Here is a 26881-nt window from a genome sequence, read left to right as displayed (position 1 = left end):
TAAATCAAAGAGTCGTGGTTAAAATTGACAATAGAAAAATATCCCACACAATCAGTAAATTAAGTTATGGGTTTGTATTTAGTCTTTCTGCCTGTTGGCAGCTTCGTGGGACATTGTTACCAAAAGGGGCCGTTCTGTTTCATTCGTTGCGTCGCACAAGATCTTTTTCAGCACAAGAACGCGTTCGGTTTGAAGAGCCCCTAACTTATTCATTTTCAGTGTTTGCTTATTTTAAAGTCCCTTCAATGTTTTCAAAGCCACACAGCAAGTAAGTAATAATGCTGCGGTGATTAGAAAAAGGGCCCAGAGAGGCCCTCAGTTTGTACGCGCGTTATGCTTAGATTGCTTCCACAATGTACGCGTCAAAGATAAATAGACCGATTTAGTTGCTTTCTATTTATTTACCTGTCACTTATAAAGTGAAAAGAGCGATCCTCTTAAGTGAGTGGACACCTTATTTATCCACGGCGTATTTACCACTTCAGGCTATTTTGCACACTACTCAGAGATTGAGTCTTACGTCACTAACAATGGACTTGTTTTGTGTTGAGTACATTTAGGCGACGCTTTTAGTGTAGAACGTATTTTTTAGTTGTGCACATTTTAGACCAATGAATGGACACCAGTACAACCTTTGGTCCAATAGAAAAAGGAGAAGGCCGAGGCGTCAAAGATAAGCGTCCAATCACTGAAAGTTTTATAAGGCGACCCAGCCCACTCCGAGCCAAAAATTACGTTAGAACCTCCAATTTTGATAATAAATTGGGGTTTGTTGAGTCGCGCTAACGCTAGTTATTATTGAAGGTGAGTTGAACGATTATATTCTATTATTTAGACAAGCAAACTGGATTTTTGACCTCGGATTAGCCTCATTAAGAGATTTTTTTGCAGCTGCTTGGCTAACTAAAAGGTACTTCTCAGCACGTCTGCATGTCACATTTGCCTATCAATAAATATACTTGCTTCTTTAAAACACAGATGTTTTCTCTAAGTGCATGCGGATTATGTCGGCTGCACACCAATTGAGAACACACAAATTCGTACTTCTTTTTTCTTAAAGGAATATTTTAAGTTCAATACAATTTAAGCTCAAACGACAATATTTGTGCAGAATGCTGATAACCAAAAAAAAAAAGCTATTGGTACCTCTTACATTTTGTATTTATTTTTGAGGTTATGGTGAGGCACTTTTCAATTAAAGTGAATGGGCCCGTTTTTTTGGGGGGTTTAAAGGCTGAAATTTTAAACTTGTAATGTATACAAGCACTTACATTAATTCTTAATGTGTATTATTTGAGCTTTGAAGTTGTTTAAATACTCGTTTTACGGTCGTTTTAGGGTTTACTGCTACGTCGTCATGGTAACAAAGTTGTAAAATTGGCTATAACTACACAGAAATGGTTAGTACGCGATTTTTTTTTCACACTTAAATCATTTTAACACTCATATTACTTATGTCTTGTGGCTATACGTTTGAAACCATGTGTATTTTAATGTTTACTGATTGGCCCCATTCACTTCCAATGTAAGTTGTGGCCCAGATTGTTCCTTTTAAAAAATAAATTAAGAAAAGGAGGGACAAGACAAAATACAGTTTTTGTGGTAATCAACATTATGCACAAATGCTGTCGATTGAGCCTCACTTGCATTGAACCCACAATATTCCTTTAAGTAACCAATGCATTAATTGAGACTACAAATTCCACTGGATTTTATCAAGCACTGTTTTTTTTTCTGGATTTGCTTAGATTTGTTTCTTAGCTGTTGTATTAGAATAGATGTATTCTGTGATGTGAAGGAGATCTGGTAATGTCAAATCAATACAGGAATAAGTGAAATCGTCATCATTCAAAATAAAATATCAGAGAATTATCTATTTGTTAATATGTTGTTTTATTTTTTGCAGTTTCAACCATCTTGCAGATTTGTACAGTTACTGTGATTCTAAAAGTATTGCCGATCTGTCATCATCTTAAGCATCCATGTCTTTTATGGTGAGTAGACGTGAGTTAAATTACTTTTTTACTTAGTAATTAAAGGTGCAGTCAGTCTTTTTTTCCTCATTAAAAAAGTTTAACTCTTAAAGACGTGGATTGTAATTTTGCAATATATGTAGGAAATCATTACCACTCACATTAAAATGTAGTTTTATTCTACATGAAGTGAGTGCACACACGGGGGCTGCCATGTTAGAATCAAATGACCAGCCGAATACTACTTACTTAATTTCAGTAACCATCCTGTTATTTGACACGTTCTCTCATTGATTAAAGTAATCATGGCTGACTGTAAGCACAACATTTTTACAATGGCATCTGAAACTGAAAACTGTTGATTTTAAATGATGCTGCATCCAAGCCGCTAGAAGTCAGTGTAAGTCCAAGATGACACAAAGACATGTTACTGAGTGCACTTTTAAGTTAATCTTTACATTAAACATAACTGAATAGAATTGTGTATCAATTGGCCTTTTGCCACCTTGATGATTGTTTGAAATAAACTTTGTGTACATGCATTCAACATACACTCTCTCACTCTCACTCTCAGCGTTGGGTGTCAGAGAAACTCAGTGTGGAAAGCCTGAGGTATCTGGAATTATTCGGAGGTGAGTTTAATACAGCATCCCATGTCACTGTGATTTGTTTTAGCTCTTTCAACAAACCCCACCTGCCTGAGCTTATTTCATTAGGGTGAGTGTGAAGGGGAGACCTAAAATCTCATGTTTTCAGACAAATGTTTGGCCTAAACATTTAGTTTCTTAAAAACACCCATATTTCAAGACACATCTGTACCATTCTGAGGGAAAGTTGGCCAATCTTGAACTTATCAAGGAGAGTAATAGACATTTTAGAAATTAATCCCCCTCATAGTCAGCTTTGCAGGCTCATAGCAATAGAGAGCCAACATGCAGATTATAACCAATCAGCACCTTTGTAAAAGCAGTGATATGGCTTGCAGTAAACTGTTTGTTTTGCTTATGCTTAATTGCTTTATCTAAGGATTTGCTAAAAAAAAAATTGGCAAACGTGTTCTATCAGATGGTGCAACAGCTCTCATGTGTAACGGAAGTGCAGTGTATCTGTCTATTATGACTAATGATGGTGATAACACCAGATTCTGTGAGTCCGTGTGTTTGTGAGACTTTTTAATCTCCTTCCTGTGTATCTGTATGTAAGCCTGTGATGTAGTGTAATTGCAAGGTGCTGGCAGATTGCTTCTCTGGTGCAACTGTCATTGCAATCTAACTGATCATTTATTAGGGGTGGGCTGATCTTTAAGGGATCTCTAACACACTCTGGAGTTCTATAGTAAAACCATATTATAATCTTTATCAATACTATTACATTTGTAAAGCAGGATCTGAGCTTTTACTCATAGGCTAACCAATAGAAAAACATGCCTGTGTTCATTAGTCCCTCTTTAAATAAATCTGCAACATTTTATGGCATGACATAGGGCTGGGTATATACATATTTTCCGATTCATAAGCTTTCGATATCGATTCATATGGGTATTTTTTATTTATAATATCCCTTTTGCTTGCATATGAAATAAATTCTCTCCCAGCTAATGCTGTGAATTATACAGGGGGCCTTCTAACTAGGTAAAATATAAAAATATAAATTTTACTAATTATATTTCATTAGTTTATCATCATTTTGGTCACATTTTAGCTTCTTAGAAATGATCAAATCAATGTATTTAATCAATAAATATGATATTATATGGCATATTTTATAATTTGTACTATTTACATGGATTTGAACACGTGCTAAAAACGCGTACTGTTTCTCTTTGGAAACCTGGCATTTCTGTAAACGGCGTCCTTAAATTAGCACATGTTAATGAGAGAGACTCAACAGGCTTTATCTCATCTGTGCTGTGCCTGATTAGATTTAAATATTTATTTTTGTGTTGTTTTTGATCAACAACTGACTGTAAAGTACAGAAAGGGTATTAAAAGAAACCTTATTCATTGACAGATCTTTTTGCTTGGATCAAGTCTTTGAACACACATATGAAATAACTTTTACTCTCAGCATCCATTGAAAGGATCTTGCTGCTGAATACTCCACATCTATACTACACAGTGCATTCACTGATTAGTATAATTGATACATTTACTAGCCAGTTGCCAAATATATATATATACATTTTAGTTGCATAGTGTGAAATTTGGTTGCAAATGCGAGTGATTTCCTCTCATTGTTGTGGGGGGTTGCGCATGGCATGGTAAACGATTGATCTTTGGATTTAAGAATCAATATCGACGTTCAAAAAAGACAGAAAATCATCGGGAAATCGACTTTTGAAACCACCACTAGCATGACATTGGTGTTGCAAAATGCTCAAATCTCGCTGATATAGTTATGATGGTGTTAGGCTTTCGCTGTAAAGTGTATATATTTCTTAACTTCAGTGTTACAATAAGCGATGCCACAGCGTGAATTTTTGACGGTTAGATTACTGTCTGAGGAATAATGCAGTAAACCAGTTTTTTTTATTATTTGCAAATGTTCTTATTATGAGCACTGAGGCAAAAAACACATATCACAACTGAATATGTTAGAAAATGCATTTCTTAGAAATATATACTACAGTATGCTCTCTGAATTTGAGAGTGATTCCAAGAAGTGAAGGGCCCAATGCTGGCCCAGGAAGGAGGCAAGCATTAAGACCATTACCTTTTATTTGAAAAGAACAATTGAATTTCCTGTTTATATTTTGCAGCCAGCTCTGGATTTGTCTTCAAACCTCATTCGGTGGCCCATAATAGCGGCAGAACTGCCTGAGGTGAAAAGGTTAAAGGTGGACTATTAGACCTTTTAAGTAGTGGTGTGGCATAAAGAGATACAGAATTTAATACCAGGGCAGCCATTTGGGTGTCCAACAAATTGAGAGCATACTAGTCATGCTTTGAACAAACCACCTCATTTCGATTTGGGAATGAGTCCATAAAGGCTGTAAGTTCTCTCAGTTGCGGGACAATCTATGGAATCACAAAGATTGAAGAGGCTCTGTGCCCTAGATCCGGGCTCATATGACAAAGCATTGGCTGGACCTTGTATCGCCCAGCCCAAGGGAGTGCACACCGTAGATGGTCCACCACGTGGCCCAATACGCACTGGTTTCTGAGGCACAATCAAATGAGATCAGACCCTAACAAAATGAAAAGTCAGGCAAAGGTAATCCCAGAAGATGAGGATAAAGTTTCTTCAATGCAGACGCTGGACAGTTTAGGCCAGGGGCAGTAAAAGCTTCTGCAATCTGATATTTCACATTCCCTTTCCCAGAAGGGGAAATATCAAAAGAAATGGAAGTCCCATTAAGCTGTACCACCTCATGGTGTACTATTTGGAGATGACGTGTCTCTGGGACACCCTCAAGGTGGGTTGCTGCCTCTGCCAGAAAGATAGTGTGCGCCGAACTGTCATTGAGTATTGCGTAAGTCTTCAGCGATTTACAGTACAATGAGAAAGGTGTTTGTTTGAAATCTTTGCAAAAGTATTAATAATAAAAACGAGAAAAAAGATCACATGTACATAAGTATTCACAGCCTTTGCCATGACACTCAAAATTGAGCTTGGGTGCATCTCGTTTCCACTGATCATCCCTGAGATGTTTCTATAACTTGATTGGAGTCCGGCTGTGGTAAATTCAGTTGATTGGAAATTATTTGGAAAGGCACACACCTGTCTATATAAGGTCCCACAGTTAACAGTGCATGTCAGAGCACAAACCAAGCCATGAAGTCCAAGGAATTGTCTGTAGACCTCTGAGACAGGATTGTGTCGAGGCACAGATCTGGGGAAGGGTACAGAAACATTTCTGCAGCATTGAAGGTCCCAATGAGCACAGTGGCCTCCATCACCCGTATATGGATGAAGTTTTGAACCACCTGGACTCTTCCTAGAGCTGGCCGCCTGGCCAAACTGAGCGATTGGGGGAGAAGGGCCTTAGACAGAAGAGGTGACCAAGAACTTGATGGTCACTCTGACAGAGCTCCAGCATTTCTCTGTGGAGAGAGGAGAATCTTCCAGAAGAACAACCATCTCTGCAGCACTCCACCAATCACACCTGTATGGTAGAGTGGCCAGATGGAAGCCGCTCATCAGTAAAAGGCACATGACAGCCTGCCTGGAGTTTGCCAAAAGGCACCTGAAGGACTCTCAGACCATGAGAAACAAAATTCTCTGGTCTGATGAAACTCAGATTGAATTCTTTGGCCTGAATGGCAAGCGTCATGTCTGGAGGAAACCAGGCACCGCTCATCACCTGGCCAATACCATCCCTACAGTGAAGCATGGTGGTGGCAGCATCATGCTGTGGGGATGTTTTTCAACGGCAGGAACTGAGAGACTAGTCAGGATCGAGGGAAAGATGAATGCAGCAATGTACAGAGATATCCTTGATGAAAACCTGCTCCAGAGTGCTCTGGACCTCAGACTGGGGCGACGGTTCATCTTCCAATAGGACAACGACCCCAAGCACACAGCCAAGATAACAAATGAGTGGCTACAGGAAAACTCTTTGAATGTCCTTGAATGGCCCAGACTTGAACTCGATTGAACATCTCTGGAGAGATCTGAAAATGGCTGTGCACCGACACTCCCCATCCAACCTGATGGAGCTGGAGAGGTCCTGAAAAGAAGAATGGGAGAAACTGCCCAAAAATAGGTGTGCCAAGCTTGTAGCATCATACACAATAATACTTGAGGCTATAATTGGTGCCAAAGGTGCTTCAACAAAGTATTAAGCAAAGGCTGTGAATACTTATGTACATGTGATTTTTTTTTTTTTTTTAAAATGTTTATATACATTTTCAAAGATTTCAAACAAACTTCTTTCACGTAGTCATTATGGGGTATTGTTTGTAGAATTTTGAGGAAAATAATAAATTTAATAAATTTTGGAAAAAGGCTGTAACAACAAAATGTGGAAAAAACTGTGAATAGTGCTTCACTAAGACAAAGAATACAAAGAATCTTCCTTTTGGGGTTGTAATGAGCAATGTATTGGTCTCTTTCCGGCCTAATTTATCTCGTTCTTTCTGGGAATCCTCCAAAGCAATGTCATGAATACGGATGGTAATCGTTTGGAATCTAACTATTCTGATTCCTTAATGGTTCCAGTAACGATTCCAGTATTTCTTTTAGTACTTTTGAGGAAGAATTGTTTGAAAATTAGAAATGCAATTATTATTGGATTTACTGTCATCTGTGGTGTGTTGCCAAATGATGAGATCCTTTATGATTTCTACAGAGCAGATATAACAAATCAGAAATAAGTTGAATATAATTCTTGTAAAAGGTGCATTTGTTGACTTTTTAGATAAACCTGTATGTCTACAGTTTTTTTAAATCCAATAATTGTTCCTAACTTGGCTATATATGGAATGTGTCTAAACAAACAAGAAATGTAATGGCATATTTCATTCAGTTTATTAAAATATAAAATACCTTAAATTATATAGCTCCTGTATCTTTAATTAAACCTTGTCATATGAACAATCAGTCAGTAACTGCACTGCTTGAAAGTCACATGACATAACAGTAACCGTTCCAGAAACAGTTCTGTTGTCTAATCTTGTTCTTCAAGCTTGTAAGACAACTTTCTTATAATTCTTATTTAATTTAGAGTTAGCCATTCATAATTTGCACATCAGTGTAAGATTAATACTATACCGGACTAGACCGGAAGTGCTGGATGTTTCACTCTTTAGATTCAAATCAATCAGCTCATCTGAATCATCATTTCGGGAATCGGACCCAGTTTCAATGGCGCAGTCTGTTTCACGCTGTAGATTCAACAGAGCTGGTTCATAAGTGTAATTTGTTTGTGTGTTTTATGCTATTGACCCAATAGAGGGCAGCACTGTTGCAGAAATTTGATGGTGGAAACGGTGTCAGAGTATTTCAGTACAGTGCTCCAGTCACATCAATTCATGCTGGGGAACTGTTAACACAACTGAAAGTCACAAAGATCATCCGATTCCAGTATTTTGTAAAGAATGGAACAGTTATGAACAAAAAAATGGTTCTTGATTCCCAACCATAGTCATGAAGCATGGAAAGATGTAGGCCTTTGCATACATTACAAAGGCCTTCTGGCCATTTCAAAGGCTGTTTCTTAAGGGTACAGTGGCTAATTCATGGCATCAAGCACACTTGGGGCAATGATTATTGGAGGTTATCCAATTCTTCAGTTCAGTCAAATGTAAATTCTTAATATTTGGACAGGATCCCAAGAAGTGCTCCTGGTTATTGCAGTGAGGGCAAAATGGCTTGAACTTAAACTTGCTGTTAGAGAAGGAAATGTTTGTAGATATCTTATATGGTACATCAATCGTGCTGATCAAGTACATGGTTGTAGGAGGTGCTCTCCTCCCCAAATCTATGCTAGCAGATTCTTTATCTGAATATGATGATATAAATATGAGGATAAATGTGCAATACTTTTGGTTTGGGCTTTAACTTGGAGTCATGTGTATAAATATGCCAAATTATAGTTCTTCTCTAACCCATCTCTTAGAATTACTTGTATGAGACAATGCTCTAGGAACCCTTCATGATAAGAAACTGGAAGTTTTGTCAGTAGCTTATCCACATGGGATCCACATCGTAATTCACTGGGCCCGGTGCCTGACACTCACCAACCTGGAGGTTGAGGAGAGTCCTCTGTCCACCGTGTAAAGCGCTTTGAGTGTAGTGTCCAAAAAAGCGGTATATGAATGCAACATTCATGCATGTGACAGTGTACTGAAAGGGCAAAATCCTGGAAAGCACTCTGTTCACCTACTTTGATAGGCAGTAACTGAAGGTTGTTGGCAATCTCATTTTGCACCAACTGACAAGGCTGACCATATCCACCTCTCGAAAACTTCAGTGTATTAGTTAGCCGCATGTAAGATTTGGCTAGTTTGTATGCACTGGGCAGCTTGAGATGGTTAAATTAGAACCTGGAACGTTTATTGCTCAGACAGGTGATCATGAATATTCAACATGCTATCTAGCACAATGTCGAGTAGCACAGTGTCACTTTCCTTCCCGCTGTCATATTTGTTCAGTGTGGTGGTTGTTGCAAAGAAGAGCCTGAACAAGGCATGGGATGAAACGTTGGAGATAAAGATGTCACTGTACCGCTAGACAATGCCTGTGGCCCCGAAGTCCCTGGGCCCGTTTGTTGCTGTGTTACCAGGGTACTTGCTGTAGAGGAGCTGTGATCACCGATTGTATGGATGCATGCTGCCTCAAATTCCATCTGAGCTTTACATAGACGCCATTGATGGTAACCGACCTGTTCCACTTCTCACGTTCCTAATAAGGCCTCCTGCGCCTGAGCATCCAGCTTTTGACTCTGTTCAATATTAATTTCTTCTTCTATCTGACATTTGACCTCCCATAAAGCATTACATTTTCTCCTCTCTTCCAAAAAAGCAGTCTGCTGTGGATTAAGGGTTGATTGCAAAACAGTACAACTTCCACTTGCGTACGTGTAACCAGTGACAGAACTGATGGATTCCTTATGTCTTGAATGACTTGATTTACTAATCATGATTGATTACAGAAACTGGAACAGGAAGAGGTAGTTCGCCATGTGTGTAGTACTGAGTGGTTTCATCAGGCCTTGACTGCTCCCCATGTTCCAACGGGTGATTTAATACTATATACAAATGAGCTTGACTGTGAACAGGTGCACTTATGTCTCCTATATCCACCAAGTGCTAAGAACACATGAGTTATCACATAAAAGGTGAAGCAAACCTTATAACTAAACTCAAACTTTCAAACAAATGATATATATATATATATATATATATATAATATGACTACTGTGCAAAAGTCTTGGGCACACAAGATGTTTCACAAAAGCACTTAAGATGGTTATTTATATCTTCAGCTTTGGTGTCAATAGGACATATTAATGTTAGACTCACAAAAATTAGCAAATAGAATAGAAGAACAGGGAGCCCTGCAACAGATGTCATGGCCCCCACAAAGACTCCACTGAGCATTGTCAGTCTGAGATTACATAAAGAGACAAGCAATAGAGACCTAAATATATAGAAGAACTTTGGTGAATTCTTTAAGAAGCTTGGAACATCATATCTGCCAACAACCAAGAAAAACTGTGTCCAGGTGTACTTCGGAGAATTAGGGCTATTTAAAAGGCAAAGTTGGTCACACCAAATATTGATTTAGCTTCATGTTTACTGGACTTTGCATGACCTAAAGTGATAAATGGAACTATTTATGTCATAATTTTTGAAGCATCCTCACTATGCCTAAAACTTTTGCATCGTATTGTGTGTGTATATATAGTTTGAGGTGTCTTTTGAGAGTCACCATAAACTGCCATAGTATAACATCGCTGAGCACAATTTTTTTTTTCACATTTTCTCCCTTTGTGTTAAGAAAAAGAAAGTCATATGGGGTTATAACACATGGGTGAGTAAACGATGACTAAATAAAAGAGGCTAAAACCTCTTTAAGGTTAAATTACCATGACATTTTAAATCAAGGTTAATAGTAAAACTGTACAGTCGCGACATCCCTAGTAAAGAAGGTCTTAACTAACATTTGATGGGTTTTCAATATGCTTAAGCTGAAGTATAATCCATTTGGCAATGAAGGGGTTTTTAAAGCGATGCTGTTTGCTTTGCTGCTATCACACATTTTGCTGTGGTCTCATGTTTTGCATGCGTTACTTCATGTCTGCTGTGAAGACACATTTATGTTTGCTTTTGGCTGCTACATGTTCCTGTGGCTCTGGCTGCATAAATAATAAGAGCTGATAAACAAGACTTGTTTGATTTTAAAATGAAGTAAAAATGTAGTAAATAAAGAAAAAAAAAACGAATTAGTTATGATGGTTTCTGTCTGTCAATAGGAATGTTCAAGTAAGATGATAGATTTGCAGATACCCCAGCTTGATTAAATGATTTTTAAAATGTGTGATGAGCTGTTTATGCTTTATAACATGAATTACAATATGTGGTCACATTTTAACTAGACCATACATTTGGCAGACCATACATTTACTTTTTTTGTTTCTTATATTTTATATTGTGTAGGGGCCTTTTTTTATTTTGTTTCATTGTCTGTTGAAGGAATTTTCTGGGTTCAATACAAGTTAAGCTCAATTGACAGCATTTGTAGCGTAATATTGATTACAACAAAATAATATTTTGATTCATAAGGTAATGTGACAAAGTCTCTTGCACTCTTTAGTAAGCGGGGAGCCGGATAAACAATGTGAGTCTTTTTAATTACAACACTCTTTCAGTGTAACACCCAAACTAATGGCTTTTCAGCACAATCAGAAACACACACAGTCAGCTTTGTGCGTCTCTCTCTTATAGGGCTGGGCGATAAAACTATATCAATATTTATCGCATTAAAAAATCTCTGACAAGGATGAAAGTCAAAACAATTACTAGTTTGTAGTCTAGTCTTTCTCACTTGAATGAAAATAGAAAAACCTTCATTATGATTCAAAATTAACAGATCATCTTATAACATTCATATCCAACTGCACTCAATTGATAAACTAAAAAAAAAAAAAATATTGTAATATTTTCATTGAAGATCCCTCTGCAGTTTTGTAAAGACTATTTAGACTGTTAGGATTTTGTTTCTTCTTTTTTTGGAAATTCAAAAAAATGTGTAAATGTGATCGAATATCGTGAGAAATATTGATATCGAATGATATGAAAAAGAATATTGTGATAATAGTTTTTGCCATATTGCCCAGCCCTACTCTCTTACTGCGGCTCTGGCTACTCCTTTATCTCTCTCGAGCTCTCACTGTAAACTCAAACTGCCGTTAGAGATAATTTCGCACAGGTGTCAATCCTTACCGTGATTCCTCTCCCGGCCTCGATCTCCACAGACGTCGCTCAGCCAAACTCCCATCACCACATTCACTTACAATAGAAGTGAATGGAGCTGGTCCATAAAAGCTTAAAAATAAATAGTTTCATAAATAAATAGTGACAAGACATACAAATGACACATGTTAACATGATTCAGGCTAAGAGTGATAAAATCGCTTACTAACCTTATCGGTGTAAAGATTTGGCCATTATAATAACTTCTGTCATGATCATGTAACTGATCACTCTGATAAACGTTGTAAAGGCAATCAATAATATTAGAGTTTTTTTTCAGTTAGCATGTATATGTATTACCTCTAAAATATATGAAACCACTTTAACTTTCACATGTTTTATTTATTTATTTTTTTCACGTTTAGTGTTTAAACATAATGTGATGCGACAATCCACCCATAACTTCTCGTATGGAAATAGATTTTAAAACACTCAAAGTTTGTGTACTTTAATGTTTTCAATTCCATAAATGTTCTGTATTGTTCAGCAAAACCCTGATGAATTTTCATTATTATTTCCATCATAATACATAAAGAACTGTTGTGATTGTTTTATGAAATATCATGTGGCGTGACTGACACACAAAGGCCAATTTGAGACTCAAGGCATGCAAAGGACCTCTGGATACATGTTTAAGGTCATTACCACTCTTTAATTTTTTTTTAAATAAGTCACCTTTTTAAATGCTGTGTTGTTGCCAAATTAAGCATGTGGTATGATTTCAAAAGGTACTAAAAACATTTTTTATATATACTAGCAGCGAAAAGTTTGGAATAATGTACAGATTTTGCAGTTTCAGAAGGAAATTGGTACTTTAATTCACCAAAGAGGCATTCAACTGATCACAAAGTATAGTCAGGACCAGTGTTTCCGTTGTCCGGTAATTACCGGACATTGGCCGGTAAAAAAATTAAATGTCCGACAAAATTAAATCTCTCCGGTCAAATTGTCCGATTAAAATTGCCTAATAATCCCGTCCCCCTAACACAATCTGAATTTGAGAATAAGCCTAAAATGTATAAAGCAAAAATACACCGATCTCTTGTTATGTTATAAAGGAACAGGCTCTATCGTTTGAAAGTTATGAAACAACATCGCATGCTGCATTTCAAATAAAGCGCACGCCTAAAACGGCTGCAATATAGACCTAAACAACGAACGATTGAGTGAGACGTTTCAAATATGGCCAGGCCCAGGCAGACTAGCTTTACAAGCTTTTTTCAGAGGCCAGACGATGGTGAATCAGGAACATCTCATTATAGATAGATCAGTGCTTCTAATCCGCGCATTCGTGCAGTTTTTTTTCTCTATCATCAAAACTGAATAGCCTATGTTCATCAGTGCATGGTTACAGTCTATATCAAGCAGGGACACGTTTGTGTGCATTTTATTTTGTGATTTCACCGGAATTAATAGAGAGTCTCCGCAACGGCGATAGATTGAAACGCGCGTCCTAGTGAAGATTGCGTAACATGCGCAGCGCGTCGTCCATGCAACTCATAGCAGCGGACACGAGCGCTCAGCTTGATTTCAAAAACAACAGATTTTAGCGCTAGATCTCTTATTTAATAACGGACTAAATGAATGATCTGCTAGTTAACTGGAGATGTTTTATTTATTTGTATTAGGTACATCCGTGCCTCAATGTTTCAAAAAGTGAATGTGTGTGAAACCACAGTAAAAAACAATTGGCGTTGATTGACGCCAATCGGACGTTCATGTTTTTTTTTTTTCGTCTATTTAAAAGTTAAGCTAATAATAATATGTTGCATTCTATACGGCCTGATTATGTCATTTTTTTAAGTTACATAGACTGCCTCCAGTTTTCCTCAACTTGACTAATTAAGAGGCGATATATTTGACCGGCATATCATCAAAATGTCCGTAAAACGAAACCTCTGCCGGTCACTTTGACCGGCACCATTTTTTTCTAGCGGAAACTCTGGTCAGGACATTACTGATGTAAAAAACAGCACCATCACTATTTGAAAAGTCATTTTTGATCAAATCTAGACCCCATTTCCAGCTGCCATCACTCAAACACCTTGTCTTTGAGTAATCATGCTAAATTGCTAATTTGGTACTAGAAAATTCCTTGCCATTATATCAAAGACAGTTGAAAACTATTTGGTTCATTAAATTAAGCTTAACATTGTCTTTGTGTTTGTTGTTGAGTCGAACAGTATGCAATGCACTGACATGTGTTAAGGTCATTATTAGGTCTCATACAAAGGTATACAATACAGTCTTCAAAGACAAATGGCTCTAACAAGGACGGAAAGAGATGTGGAAGGCCAGATGTACAACTAAACAAGAGGATAAGTTCATCAGAGTCTCTAGTTTGAGAAATAGATGCCTCACATGTCCTCAGTTGACAGCTTCATTGAATTCTACCCGCTCAACACCAGTTTCAGGGGTTCAGGCCTTATGGGAAGATTTGCATAGAAAAAGCCACTTTTGAAACAGAAAAACAAAAATAAAAGGTTAGTGTGGGCAATGAAACACAGACATTGGACAGCAGATAATTGGAAAAGAGTGTTATGGATCTTAACCCCATTGAGCTTTTGTGGGATCAGCTAGACTGTAAGGTGTGTTAGAAGTGCCCGACAAGACAGCCACATCTATGGCAAATGCCACAGGAAGAGTTGGGTGATATCTCACCTGAGTATCTGGACAAACTGGCTATACTTTTGAAGTGGTGTATATTGTAATACTGATTCCATTTGCTTCAACTGTAATTGCCTTACAATAACCAAGATTTTTACAAAAATGTTTTTATGAATGTTGGATGTCGAAATATTAGTTTTTTTAGTACTGAACATTATGCCACAAATGCTGTTGATCGACCTTAACTTGTTTTGAACTTTGAACATTCCTTTAAGAGAGAAGTAAAAACATAAAAGGTTTTTTTTTTTTTTTTTTTTTTAATATATGACAATATAAGAATGGTTTAAATCATGAAGGATTTAGACACGGCCAATTGGAAAGGGTGCCGATAATATGAAAGTCTCAGAAATATAAATATGTTCCAATAAGGTGTATAAAATGATTCTCCGAACACCTTTAAAGGCAGACTGTTTGTTTTTATGTGTGTCTTCTGCATCATTAACACGGTTTCCCTACACCAGAGCAAACTCAGGCAAGCCCACTAAGGAAAGTAAGTGCGGAAACTCTTCCAGCTTTTCCATTCGCCTGTGGGTGTGCACAGTTGTGCTCGTATAAGCATGTGAGATGGTGTGAGCTTGTACAAATGTAAAAATAATGGTGTGTATGTACTTCTAGTGTGTTCTGTGTGTGTGTGCTCAAATGAATACATCCCCCTGTGCTCCTGTTTTTGCGTGCATGCACTCATTGTGCTGCTGTGACACTCATTCCTCCCCACCTACCCAAATTAAAATTTTATTTGGGGAAAATGAAGCTTGAAGTTTGTGTAGATAAGGGTAGAAAGCGGTTTAATATTATTAAAGAGTGCTTGCAATACTAAAGGGAAGAGAAGGCTCTGGGTTAAATTTCACCTAAATCTTAATTTTATTAAGAGCCTTTATTGTGGAACAAACAAATTCGAAAAAGTGATTCAATACATTTAATTAAAATAAAAAAAAATCACCTAAAAATGAAAAATCTATCATAATCTACTCGTCCTCATATATGAATAGAGTTGGGAACTGAGGACTGGGTTCGTTTGAAAAAAAAAAAAAAAAAACCAGACCTGAATGATTTTCATGACTTTCAGATCCGTTATTTGTCTTTAGTGTGCATTGTTCCGTTAATGTGGATGGGACACCCTCCTAAAATACTGTTGACAGTGTGACCAGTGTAGTATAATTCCCAAACAAATGACGCTTCTAAGCAGATTCTTTTAAATCTACCGTGCGAAACATACTGCGCAACCAGTGTCTGATTCCTGAAAAAACTAATTTCAATCTATCCCGCAAAGCGTACTGTGCTGGATGTTTTTCATATGGATGTATAGTTAAAGATAAACATCCATTATGAGTTTTATTGTATTTAGTGATATTTTATAAAACCTCATGAAATAATGAAAGTGTTAATCCGTGTAAATTTCTTTTGCAAGAATATGAAATCTCATTCTTTGGTAACATGCTGCTGAGGGCACTAAATCCAATAAGTATCGTATTTCTTATTTGCTCATATTTTTTTCCTCAAAAGTACTAAAATAATTTTTAAAAGGATAGTTCATTCAATTTAAATTCTCATCATTTACTCGCCCTCATGCCATCCCAGACGTGCATGACGTTCTTTCTTCTGCTGAATACAAATGAAGATTTTTGGAAGAATATTTCAGCTCTGTAGGTCCATACAATGCACGTGAATGGTGAACAAAACTTTGAATTTCCACAAAGCACATATTGGCAGCATAAAAGTAATCCATACGATTAAATGGATTACTGTCAGTGTACAGCCAGTGTTTAAATCCATATCTTCTGAAGAAATATGATGGGTGTGGGTGAGAAACGGATCAATATTTAAGCCCTTTTTGGCTATAAATTCTCCTTCCTGCCCAGAAGGTAGTGATATGCACAAAGAATGTGAATTGCCAAAAACAAAAGAAGAATGTAGAGATTGATAGTAAAAAAGGACTTTAAGTGCTGTTTTTCACCCGCACATATCATATTGCTTCTGAACATGTAGATTTAACCACTGGAGTCTTTATGCTGCCTTTATGTGCTTTTGGAGATTCAAAGTTTTTGTACCCATTTTCTTGCATTGTGTGGACCTAATGAGTTGAGATTCTTCTAAAAATCTTTGTTTGCGTTCAGCAGAAGAAAGAAAGTCATACACCTCTGGGATGGCATGAAGAGAGAATGATGAGAGAATTTAAATGTTTTGGTGAACTATCCCTTTTAATAGAACTGTTAAGGATTGTTTCCATACAAGACAAGTGGTGACCACTGCTTCTAAGCTCAAAAGTACAACAAAAGTAATCCAGACTTGTGTGCTTGTTTTAATAAAAAGTCTTAAAGCCATACAAAGATTTTCATGAGGGTGAAATGAAGATAGCAGAATTTTCATTTTTGGGATAAAAGAGGGAGGGAAATAGGTTTAAGTTAACAGAATGCTTTATTAATGATTTTGTTCTCTGTACTTTTCATGGTTTATTTAATCATGATCGTCCAGTTTGATTCTACAAGTTATGGATAACATCAGGGCCTATAAAATTCACTCATAGTTTTCACAAAGAACGTACAGACACCAGGAATAATGATGTATGTCATTGGTCACCTAAGCATGTGAAGTGTGATGATGCTTGTTGTTGTAATGGCAACCCTGGACTTGCTGCACTGTTCACTTAAATAGTCCTGCAAATTTTCAAAAGCATAAAATAATTAGTTTTTATGAATTGTCATAGACTTGCATGATCTCCATTGACATATTCTCAGCATATGTGAGATTATGTTAATTAGTGGTCTACTGATATATCGCAGAGGCCAATAAATCAGCCGATATTCCAAATTTTTTATATTAATTTGTAAAATGCATCTGATGTTAAATTTTCCTGTTTTAATGATTCATTTCTCAAGCCGCGATGGTGCCGATAATCAATTGTGCAACAGTCTCATTTAAACAGTTCTGCATTTCAGAGCCGTGACAGAGCTCATGATGTTTAAAGTGCTTGGATATTTCATTCTCTCTTCTTAACAGTTCCCTGTAACTGTTAACTCTCTTGTCTAATGATAAAAAGCTAAATATCAATAAAACTTCTATCATATCTAGTTTAAGCATCTTTAATTCACAAACTTCATGAAAGTTGCGCAAATCTGTTCTCTTCATGTGGGGCGCTCTTTATATTTCTCTAAAGCACGTTTTATAATATCCCAGATCAAAACTGTCCTTTTGACTCCAAGCAGGTGATCCGGGCCAAGTAAACTGGAAGTGGTCAGTAGATTTCTGCACTCAATGGATCCACACGAGAGCGATAGAGCAACTTTTAAAGTGAAAGGGCTTCACATGCGCTCTAAATAAATGTAATATTCACAGTGCACTGAATATTCTGTATAGAATATTAAAACGGCAAAAAACGATTAATTTTTTTACAAAGTTACATTTTTTTGTTAAAGTTTGAGTAAAGTGCTTAAAAATTAATTCATATTTTAGACTATTTATGTATAGATATATAAAATATATTGGCAATATATCAGTCTATCGGGCACCTTGCTCTCTGGATATCGGCATCAGCCATAAAAAAAATAAAAAATAAAATAGCGGTCAACCTCTAATGTTAAGATGCATATATGTGAGTTCCATCACAGAGCTTGTGACTGGGAAAGTCTCATGTTAGTAAAATCACTTGTCAAAATTACTTTGGATCAAATAGGATCATGTATGTCTATGACCAAGTGCAATATAGTGGCGCAGGCTTGTAAAATTGATTTAGGGCTTATGACATGCTTGCGCAAATGAGTTTTGTGAAGTCATTCCTGCTGCAGTTTTTTGACTTCTTGGCATCTGAGTTTCACATAATTTGTAATGAATCTTAAATGAGCAAATAATCTTCCAGTATTTGATTTGTATGACTATCAGGAGAGCTTTGCAATGGCTGGGATTTATCTGTATTACTACAATAAAAAACCTCCCCCTCTTCAAAACCAGGTTGGTTTGTGCATCTCAACATTGGCATCGTATACTCTGTGACCGTGTGTGTGTGAGTGCGATCTTGAAATGTTTCTCTAATACACTGAAACTGTATGTGATTTACATTGACACTCCTAGTATATTTGGTTGACATCAGTTCCCAAAATACTATGATGTATTTGAAGGAAAGCTGACCTGCATTTTAAAATGTTTGTTAACAAACAATACTTGCTCAATGACGGCTTCCACCCACAGCTCCTTTCAGAAGCACCAAAGGTTACGGTTCTGTCACATTTAAAGTACAGATCGAGTATTTTGTTAATGTATGACTGCATTATCCACCAAGTCTCCTACCACAGTGTTTGATATATGACTGAGTACTCCCAGATCACATTCACAAATGCACCTCCTGTAATATGACACAGCTCACTGGCCATACCCTCATATTACAAGGCTTTTCCTGTAGTCTGTTAAAATAGATTTGACTGTGTCAAAAAAGTTACCACATTTTGTTCCCAAAATAGCTAGTATTTGTTCTCGCCTCATATTTTAGTGGTTCTGCTTATGCTACCTTGTCTCAAATCCTTGACGATCATATTGACTTCCTATATTGCTATATAGTGCTCTGCGCATGCGTCAAGCACTAGGAAGTGTAATCAAGCCTGAAATTCTCTCTAGGGACTGCAATGAAAAGATGTGTGGTGTAAATACTTTGGTCTGTTTTCACCCAAAACAGCGTCCCTAACTAAGAGCTTCTTGTCCTTGTGTGGTCAGAATAAATTCCACCAATTTTGTGAGTGAAATACAGACTTTTTTGACTGTTTATTGTCTCAGGTCCATGAGGATAGTGAAGAGTCTCTGAACCCTCTCCCACGCAGGGACACCATGGAAAGCTTTCTGCCTGACAGTAATGCTTATGAGCTGCTCACTCTCATAGGTGAGTCCCAACAGAAGCATTAGAACAGAAATCCCACTAGTTTTCAGTTTTCTATCCTACGTTATTTCAACATGTGGTATGCAATGTGTCTTTGCCTCTTTAGGTCGGGGTTTTGAGTACTTGATGACAATTAACCTGGCCAGATACAAACCTACAGGGGAGCATGTGGCAATTCGACGCATTGACCTGGACTCCTGCACCAATGACATGTTCAATTACTTACAGGTCTGTATAGATGACAGTAAGGCTTCATACACTGAAAAAAAAAAAATTGGTTGTTTCAACTTAATTCAGTTGTGGACATTGGTTCCACACAATAAAAATTAGTTTCTTTGATATTAAATTGAAATGTAGGCTCTACTTTGTGTAGCGTAAACCTAAATGAATTGTTTTAACCCAACTTAATTTTGATATATTAGGGCTGTCAATCGATTAACAATTTTAATTGAATTAATTACACTGTGTCCTGATTAATTAATTGGGACACCATGTAATGGAGAAAGCCCCTCATATAACAATAAATCAATATATAATGATTATACATATTTATATCAATATATAATTATACAGTTATCTTTATATATTAAAAAATGATATATATAAGTACTATATAAGACAAGTATTGTTATGCTGAGGGTTTACAAACTCAATCAGTCATTATACTGATGATCCATCAATATTTGCTTCATAAGAAAACCAATACACACTGATTTTCCAGTAATGTACCCAACCTCAACCTAACCATTAGCTCCACTCTTCTCCACAATGGTATTCAACATGACAGAAACTCCTCTGAATCCCAGCATAACAGAACATTAAACACTTGTTTCATTTTGTGTATAAAAACATTAAAATAACTTTAATTTAAAAATGACTATCCCAATCCAGTCTAATGCAAAGCATGCTGGCATCTGAATATCCCCTGCCTGGTTTCAGCAATACATTGATGCAACAACAATTATTTACATAGTCCCAACACAATTTGAATAAGTTAACATAAGATTCTACACAATCAAATTAAGTTGAGACCAAATGCTAAATAATTGTTACATTAGCTCATTTTAAATAAGTAAGCAGTAAAAATCACTTTGAGTGAACACCATCCTTTAGAAGTCTGAATCTATTTGAATATTTCATAGCAATGTGATCCTATCACTTGTTGACTGTTAAATATAACTTGGACTTTAGGCAATATAATTATGTTCTCAAACATAAATGTATTAATTTGATTTCAAGTGTACTGATTTAGTATTTTCAATAGAGCTGCTTTCCCATTTTTTTCAGTGTATGTCCTAGTCTACACCAATTTTTGTACTAAATGTATATCTATGCAATGAGGTATGAGAGGCTGTGCTATAGTTTAAATATTGTCAAGGCTAAAGGGCGTTGTTAGGCATGACGCCCAGTGGATATAGTCCCTTACTTGTGAAACCTAATTAGTGCTAAGGTTTATAGTTCGCCTCTACAGTGGTTGCACGATGAAAAACACTGCAGCTAGGAAACAGGCATTTTGCATCATAGCTTTTCCTATATTGTTTATTTTAGCATGGCTGGAACACTTTATTAACCAATCAGCATCCACAACAGGAACTATCCATTTTATAAAAATATCAAAAGTACCACTGCAAAAGACATTACTCGAGTTGTGAGCTTGCAGTCAGATTTTCATGTGATTTACTATTGATTTAAAAAAATAAAGAAATAAATAGGCTGGGCACTGCTAAATAGTATCAGAGATAATAAATAGAAAACATGTCTTTCTATTGTATTATTGTGCCTGAAAACAAAAACCATGGCAAATGTAGTCAGATTTAAGAACAAATTACTTTTGATGTGCCTTTTTTTTTTTTTTTTTTTTAATGAATCGCTCAAAGATTCACAAAATACCCCACTGAAGAAAAGCTAACAAATTCTGTTGGAAATGTTGTATGCTTTTGCATTTTAATCACGTTGTTGTTTTTTTTTAAGGGAGAACTCCATGTCTCTAAGCTGTTCCACCACCCCTGTATCCTCCCATACAAGAGTGTCTTCATTGCTGAGAATGAACTGTGGGTGATCACACCCTTCATGGCTTACGGTAAGCAGTGAGGACACTACATCAATTTTAATTCGGTATCTGCTATGACAATGAACCAGAAGTTTTATTTTAGTTTATATGGTTATGTTCTCCATCAGGATCAGCACGGGATTTAATCAGTACACATTTTACTGATGGCTTGAGTGAGCAGACAATTGCCTACATATTGCTAGGTGTTCTAAGAGCCCTGGAGTACATACATCAGATGGGTTATGTTCACCGGTGAGACCAACACACAACTGTCACAACCAATTTTCAACCTTGTGTCTTTCATATGTGCTACAGTTGAGATTAATTGTATTAGGATATTAGTAATGAATATTGAAGTTGACAGAAACCGATATGTGACATGGTTTACTGAACAATGAGCAAAAGTTTGTATTTTTTTGTTATTTTGTATTCTGTATTTATAGGAGTGTGCAGGCAAGCCATGTGCTGATTTCGGCAGATGGAAATGTGTATCTCTCTGGTCTTAGGAGTATCTTTAGTTTGATCCGTCATGGTCAGAGAGTACGTGTCGTCCATGATTTCCCCCAGTACAGTGTTAAAGTATTACCTTGGCTCAGTCCAGAGGTTTTGCAGCAGGTAATTTTGATGCATACAATGCAATCTCAAGCAGAAAGAGGCACATAATGTGCATATATAATTTTCTTTTCAGACTTATATCTGAAGGTTATTGTGTATTTCCATATAACAGAATCTTCAGGGATATGACTTCCGCTCGGATATCTACAGTTTGGGCATCACTGCATGCGAGCTAGCGAATGGACACGTGCCCTTTAAAGATATGGCTGCTACGCAGGTTATACATCTTTCTTCCATCTCACTTTTTGCTTTCCCTCCTTTTTGTCTTCCCATTCACACTCATTCATTAACCTTCTTTCTGTATGTGCCAGATGTTGTTAGAAAAGTTGAATGGTACAGTCCCCTGCCTACTGGACACCACCACCATTCCCCCTGAAGAACTGAGCATGAAGCCATCTCGCTCAGGGGCCGACTCTGGGATCTGCGAGGGCCCCAGTGCTGGAGGAGCTCACCACTCTAATAGAGAGCCCTCATCCTCCTCTGGGGGAAACCCTTACAGCCGGACCTTCAGTCCTCACTTCCATGCCTTTGTGGAACTTTGTCTACAGAGAGACCCCGAGAAAAGGTAAACAACAATATTCTTTCCACATTTACTCTTTCCCCGCCAAACGCGTAATTTTCCGTGTTTTATGAAAAAACGCTTCCCCGCCAAACACGGAATTTTCCGGGTTTCCGTGTTTTAGGTGTTATACGGTAAGGAAGACCCCTGCGCATGTTTTGAAAGAGTACGCAACTCTTTGATCAAAGAAACAGACTGCGATCGTCTCAAACATGAAGAAGTGGAGTATGAGAAGCTCAAAATATCAGACATATACATGCCTTTTTCTCAGCTTTTTGTCTGAAATGTTGTTTTTGACAAAACCTACCTCTGTTCAAGTCGCAATAAAAAAGAACAAATGAAGATAAAATAAAATCGTTTTTTTTTTGCCTAAAAGCAGAGGCCCAGATCTTTATTTTGATATATAGCATCTTCATATATTCATGGAAGAAAATATTCTGCGGGCCATTAAAGTTTAGCGAAAATCGTCAAAAACCCTGGCGGTGGCTGGCAAGGAAAGAGTTAAAGGGGATGTTCACCCAAAAATGTAAATTATCTCACACTCATACCATCCCAGATGTGTCTGACTTTCTTTCTTCTGCTGAACACAAACTAAGATTTAGAACTTCTTTTAGAAGAATATTTCAGCTCTGTAGGTCCAAACAATGCAAGAGAATGGTGATCTTTGAAGCTCCAAAAAGGAGATGAAGTCAGCATAAATGTAATCCATACGACTCCAGTGGTTTAATCAGTGTCTTCTGAAGCGATTCAGTTGGTTTTGTGTGAGAACAGATCCAACTTCTTTTTCACTGTACATCTTGCCATTGCAGTCTCCAGGCACGATCATGATTTCATGCTCTATTGCACTTCTTAGTGCTTGACGCATTCATGTTATTGATGACCAAGTTCAAATCTCCTTCCTTGTACTTCTGCCATTCGATCTAATAATACCACTTATTTTAATCTCTACAATGATGCCAGCAACATTTAGGAAGTTAACATTGAATGGAGATCAAAATATTGATTCAGGAGCATGATTTTCGGAATCAACTAATCTGCCGCCGGTTGTTCACATTTGGTGTAAAACAGAAGGAGGTCACCAGTTAACATGAAAACCAGTTGAACAGCGTTATGGGTTAGTCGACACAAAGAATCAGCCAAAGTATTATCAAAGACTCTGTCGGTTTCAGTAGTAAATGTAGAATATAGGTTTATTGTAGAGTTGGGTCCAATATACCACAATACACCGAGTTGGTCTCAAGAGCAACTGAACTGAGGCTATGGGGCTTCATCTTTTATAGTCTAGTTGCCCCTCTTTCTTGTTGCTTTCTTAGATTTATGTGTTTCTAAAAACTGTCTGTGTCATCATAATCAGACCATTGTTTTCCTACTGTCGCTGATCAGATTCTTGTATCTATTGTAATATAATGGGGTTTGCGGATGTGCATGTGTTACTCCCCGCCTCTCACGCAGTCAACACCCCTTAGATTCCTTCTATCATTGTTCACTTTCTTCCACTCATTCTGGGTCACATGAGGCTATGCATGAGTTCATTGAGTTATATTATATTATTATGATCACGTGATTATAGACTTTTGGTTCAGCTTTCTCTCCCAAAACCATAACACCGGGATGGGAAAATTAAATAAATTATATAATGGCGCATGAGTCTCCACTAGCGATTACACAGAAATCACACCGGGAAATAGCGGGAAATTTGTAGCGAGTGGAAGTACAGCACAGAACCTCGTAACATAGTATGTCACAGACAGTGTTGAATGCTCAGGGCCTGCAAAGCCTTCTCTACTGGCCTAACATGCCAAATAAATTAATATTTTTCATCCTTTCATTCTCAATCACCTTTTTGCCTTTTGTATTTTTAATCGCTTTCCACTCTTAATTAATCTACAAACAAATGGAGAAAAACGAAAGGTTTATCCTGTCAGAATGTATTCCTCGATGCTTACAAGCAAAGTGTGACAACTGTTTCACAAATCGCATGCCTGAAGCTGAAGCAGCGTGTGAGTTTTAGCTCCACTCCCTTCAGAATTTCCACAGAAAATTCTGAAGGGAGTGGAGCTAAACAGCTGGGGATTGAACCCCCGATCTTCTGGTCAGTAACCCAGAGCCTCAACTGCTGAACCACCAAACTAAAACTAACCTAAGCAATTTTGATATAAATAGATTAATAGTTTTAAGTGTGTTTTTATTGAGAAGTTAAATATTTAGTACTGGAAACTAAATGAAAATTATTAAAATTCTTTGTGTAGGCATTGTCTGATATCATCGGATTACTAAGATTTTATATATGTCTGGTATTTTACATAAAAAAATACCCAGCTGAACATCAAATGTAATTTTCATAATGTTTTTACTAGACTTGAACGGGGGTGTCATTGCGATGAGGGTCTGGATGAAGTGGACCAGGCATCACATTTGATGCGCATTGCTGTAAAATACTGTTTCTGATGAGACTTCTCTCCAATGATCTGTTCCACTACTGAATGTGGCCAGTAGTGCCTGTCTTATAGCTACTGTCTGTTTTACTGAGCCATTTCACGCCAGTAAGTCAAGTGCGCATCGCATTACAGAAAATCTTTTTTTTTTTTAATGCTGTACTTATCTCTGTACATGATTGTAATAGAACAGAAAATATTGCAAACTTAGAAATCTTCGCTGTCTTTTTTTAGTTGCAGTATGTTCCTTCTCTAGTTCTCCAAACGCAGCACATCCCAAACCAATATTTCCCTTTTACAGCTTATATTGGAATGCCTTTTTTATTAGCTACGTACAAATAATATAGCCTTCTATTGGCTTAACGATTACTAATGTTTTAAGTGCTTAACTACAAAGTTTTTTTTTAATTAAATGAAAATCAGAGTTTATAATCAGTCTGTTCAGTTCATTGTTTGTCCAGCTGAAGTCGCCAATTCACACACACGCACCAGTAAAAGAGTGCATTTAGACACCAGGGCCCTGAACTTACTAGTTATGTCTTTCCACAGACCCTCTGCCAGCACTTTGATGGGCCATTCCTTCTTCAAACAGGTATGCCTTATTTTGATGAAATATCTGACAAAATTTGTACAAGGTTTTTAAAAATGTAAGTGGTCATACATTGACTTTTCATTGATTTAATGGTTCATTCTGGTCCATGTGACATTTCAGATTAAGCGCAGACCATCTGAGGCTCTTCCTGAGCTTCTGCATCCAGTTTCCCCAATCAGCAGTCTAGAGTGCAACCAAACTCCACATTCCCCCACTGGGCTGGCCAGTTTGGAGTCTGCTCTAAGCCAGCTGGATGTTGATGACTGGGACTTCTGAGTAGATAAGAGATAGAGGGGATGATGGAATAGATGTAAATGGCTTAGTGGCCAAAGAACTCTGATGGGACTCTTATGAGAATGCATGATTGGGAGTTGTGGATGATTTTGCTGTTATAACAAAAGAAAGGAAGACTTGTTCTGTGAATGTGGAATAGACTATACAAGGAGATTCTTTTTTATAGAATCTACAAGGGACTCTGGAATGTTTCTTGATGTCTTTGTCATTGTGTATATCAAGTACAAGGAGAAGCATTTTCTTACAAATAATTGAAAAGCCAGCAGCTACCATAGCCTTGCTAAAGCACTTACTATTATTACACTTACAGACTTGCCTTGTTACAGTGGTGATAACTTGAGGCTACTGAAACGTGTTCTATGTGCTTCAGAAGCACTAATGACACTATGAATGTCTTCTAGCGCAGCTGGCAGCAACACAGGGATCGTAAAAGTTTTGTTCGCACATAAATCAGGGCTTAAGGGCACATTAAATACATGAATTCCCATATGTCAATTGGATTTGTCAAGTGAAGCAAAAAGAGCTTTGAAGTCAACCGAGAATGACATGGGTTGATTCAGTTTACCTAAAACCAACATTGTCCAATCTATGGCTGGATTGTGGGTGTCAAAACCATCATCTTCCCTGTGAGTTGTTACCAAAATGTTCCCTCTTCATAACTGGTAACTCCACCAGAAATGACACTGAAGCAACAAACTCTACTGTTGCAGAGATTACTTTCTGCTTTAGGCATGAAATACAAAAGGATGTACTTCAGTGGACATGTCTGTTTATTTTCAGCTAATTTACCAATTGGTAAATTAAATAAATGTTTAAATTGCACAAATCTCCGCTCTTGTTTTTAATTACACATATACTTGTTGCATTGCAACAGTTATTTCCATTTTGTAGTGGTAAAGAAATTACACACTTCAGCTT

The 26881-nt window shown here is 37.1% G+C and overlaps 2 protein-coding genes across 6 annotated transcripts in view; one reads left to right on the top strand and one right to left on the bottom strand.

The window, feature by feature from the left end:
- Positions 1 to 520, bottom strand: part of LOC127652547 (ATP-dependent RNA helicase DDX42-like) — a 10542-nt gene extending 10022 nt beyond the window's left edge. Inside the window, exon 1 of one of the 2 annotated variants that reach the window (XM_052138730.1) lies at positions 406 to 520. The gene's annotated coding sequence lies outside the window, so the exon portion shown is untranslated. The remainder of the gene's footprint in view (positions 1 to 405) is intronic. The other variant, XM_052138731.1, reaches the window with a different exon arrangement.
- On the top strand, positions 111 to 26780 carry LOC127652558 (STE20-related kinase adapter protein alpha-like). 4 transcript variants are annotated; one of them, XM_052138754.1, is made up of 13 exons: positions 111 to 268; positions 1907 to 1994; positions 2548 to 2605; positions 15019 to 15047; positions 19319 to 19421; positions 19525 to 19646; positions 21390 to 21498; positions 21597 to 21720; positions 21912 to 22083; positions 22196 to 22300; positions 22395 to 22648; positions 25627 to 25669; positions 25790 to 26780. In XM_052138754.1, the coding sequence occupies exons 2-13, from the start codon at positions 1983 to 1985 to the stop codon at positions 25943 to 25945; spliced, it is 1287 nt and encodes a 428-aa protein (XP_051994714.1). In that variant the 5' UTR covers positions 111 to 268; positions 1907 to 1982; the 3' UTR covers positions 25946 to 26780. The 4 variants fall into 4 exon arrangements, with proteins under 4 accessions (XP_051994714.1, XP_051994715.1, XP_051994711.1 ...); XM_052138751.1 differs by lacking the exon at positions 111 to 268 and adding an exon at positions 704 to 804; XM_052138753.1 differs by lacking the exon at positions 111 to 268 and adding an exon at positions 716 to 910.
- Positions 26781 to 26881: the final 101 nt, after the last annotated feature.

This window comes from Xyrauchen texanus, chromosome 12 (genome assembly GCF_025860055.1).
Source record: "Xyrauchen texanus isolate HMW12.3.18 chromosome 12, RBS_HiC_50CHRs, whole genome shotgun sequence".
NCBI classification, from domain to species: Eukaryota; Metazoa; Chordata; class Actinopteri; order Cypriniformes; family Catostomidae; genus Xyrauchen; species Xyrauchen texanus.
This window is presented reverse-complemented; position numbering and strand designations above follow the sequence as displayed.

What these genes read in the sequence shown, in the direction of transcription:
- LOC127652558 (XM_052138754.1), top strand. An exon ending in AGGCAAGCCCACTAAGGAAA is followed by an intron (nt 15,048 to 19,318) that starts GTAAGTGCGGAA and finishes TTATTGTCTCAG; the next exon opens with GTCCATGAGGATAGTGAAGA. An exon ending in CAGAGAGACCCCGAGAAAAG is followed by an intron (nt 22,649 to 25,626) that starts GTAAACAACAAT and finishes GTCTTTCCACAG; the next exon opens with ACCCTCTGCCAGCACTTTGA.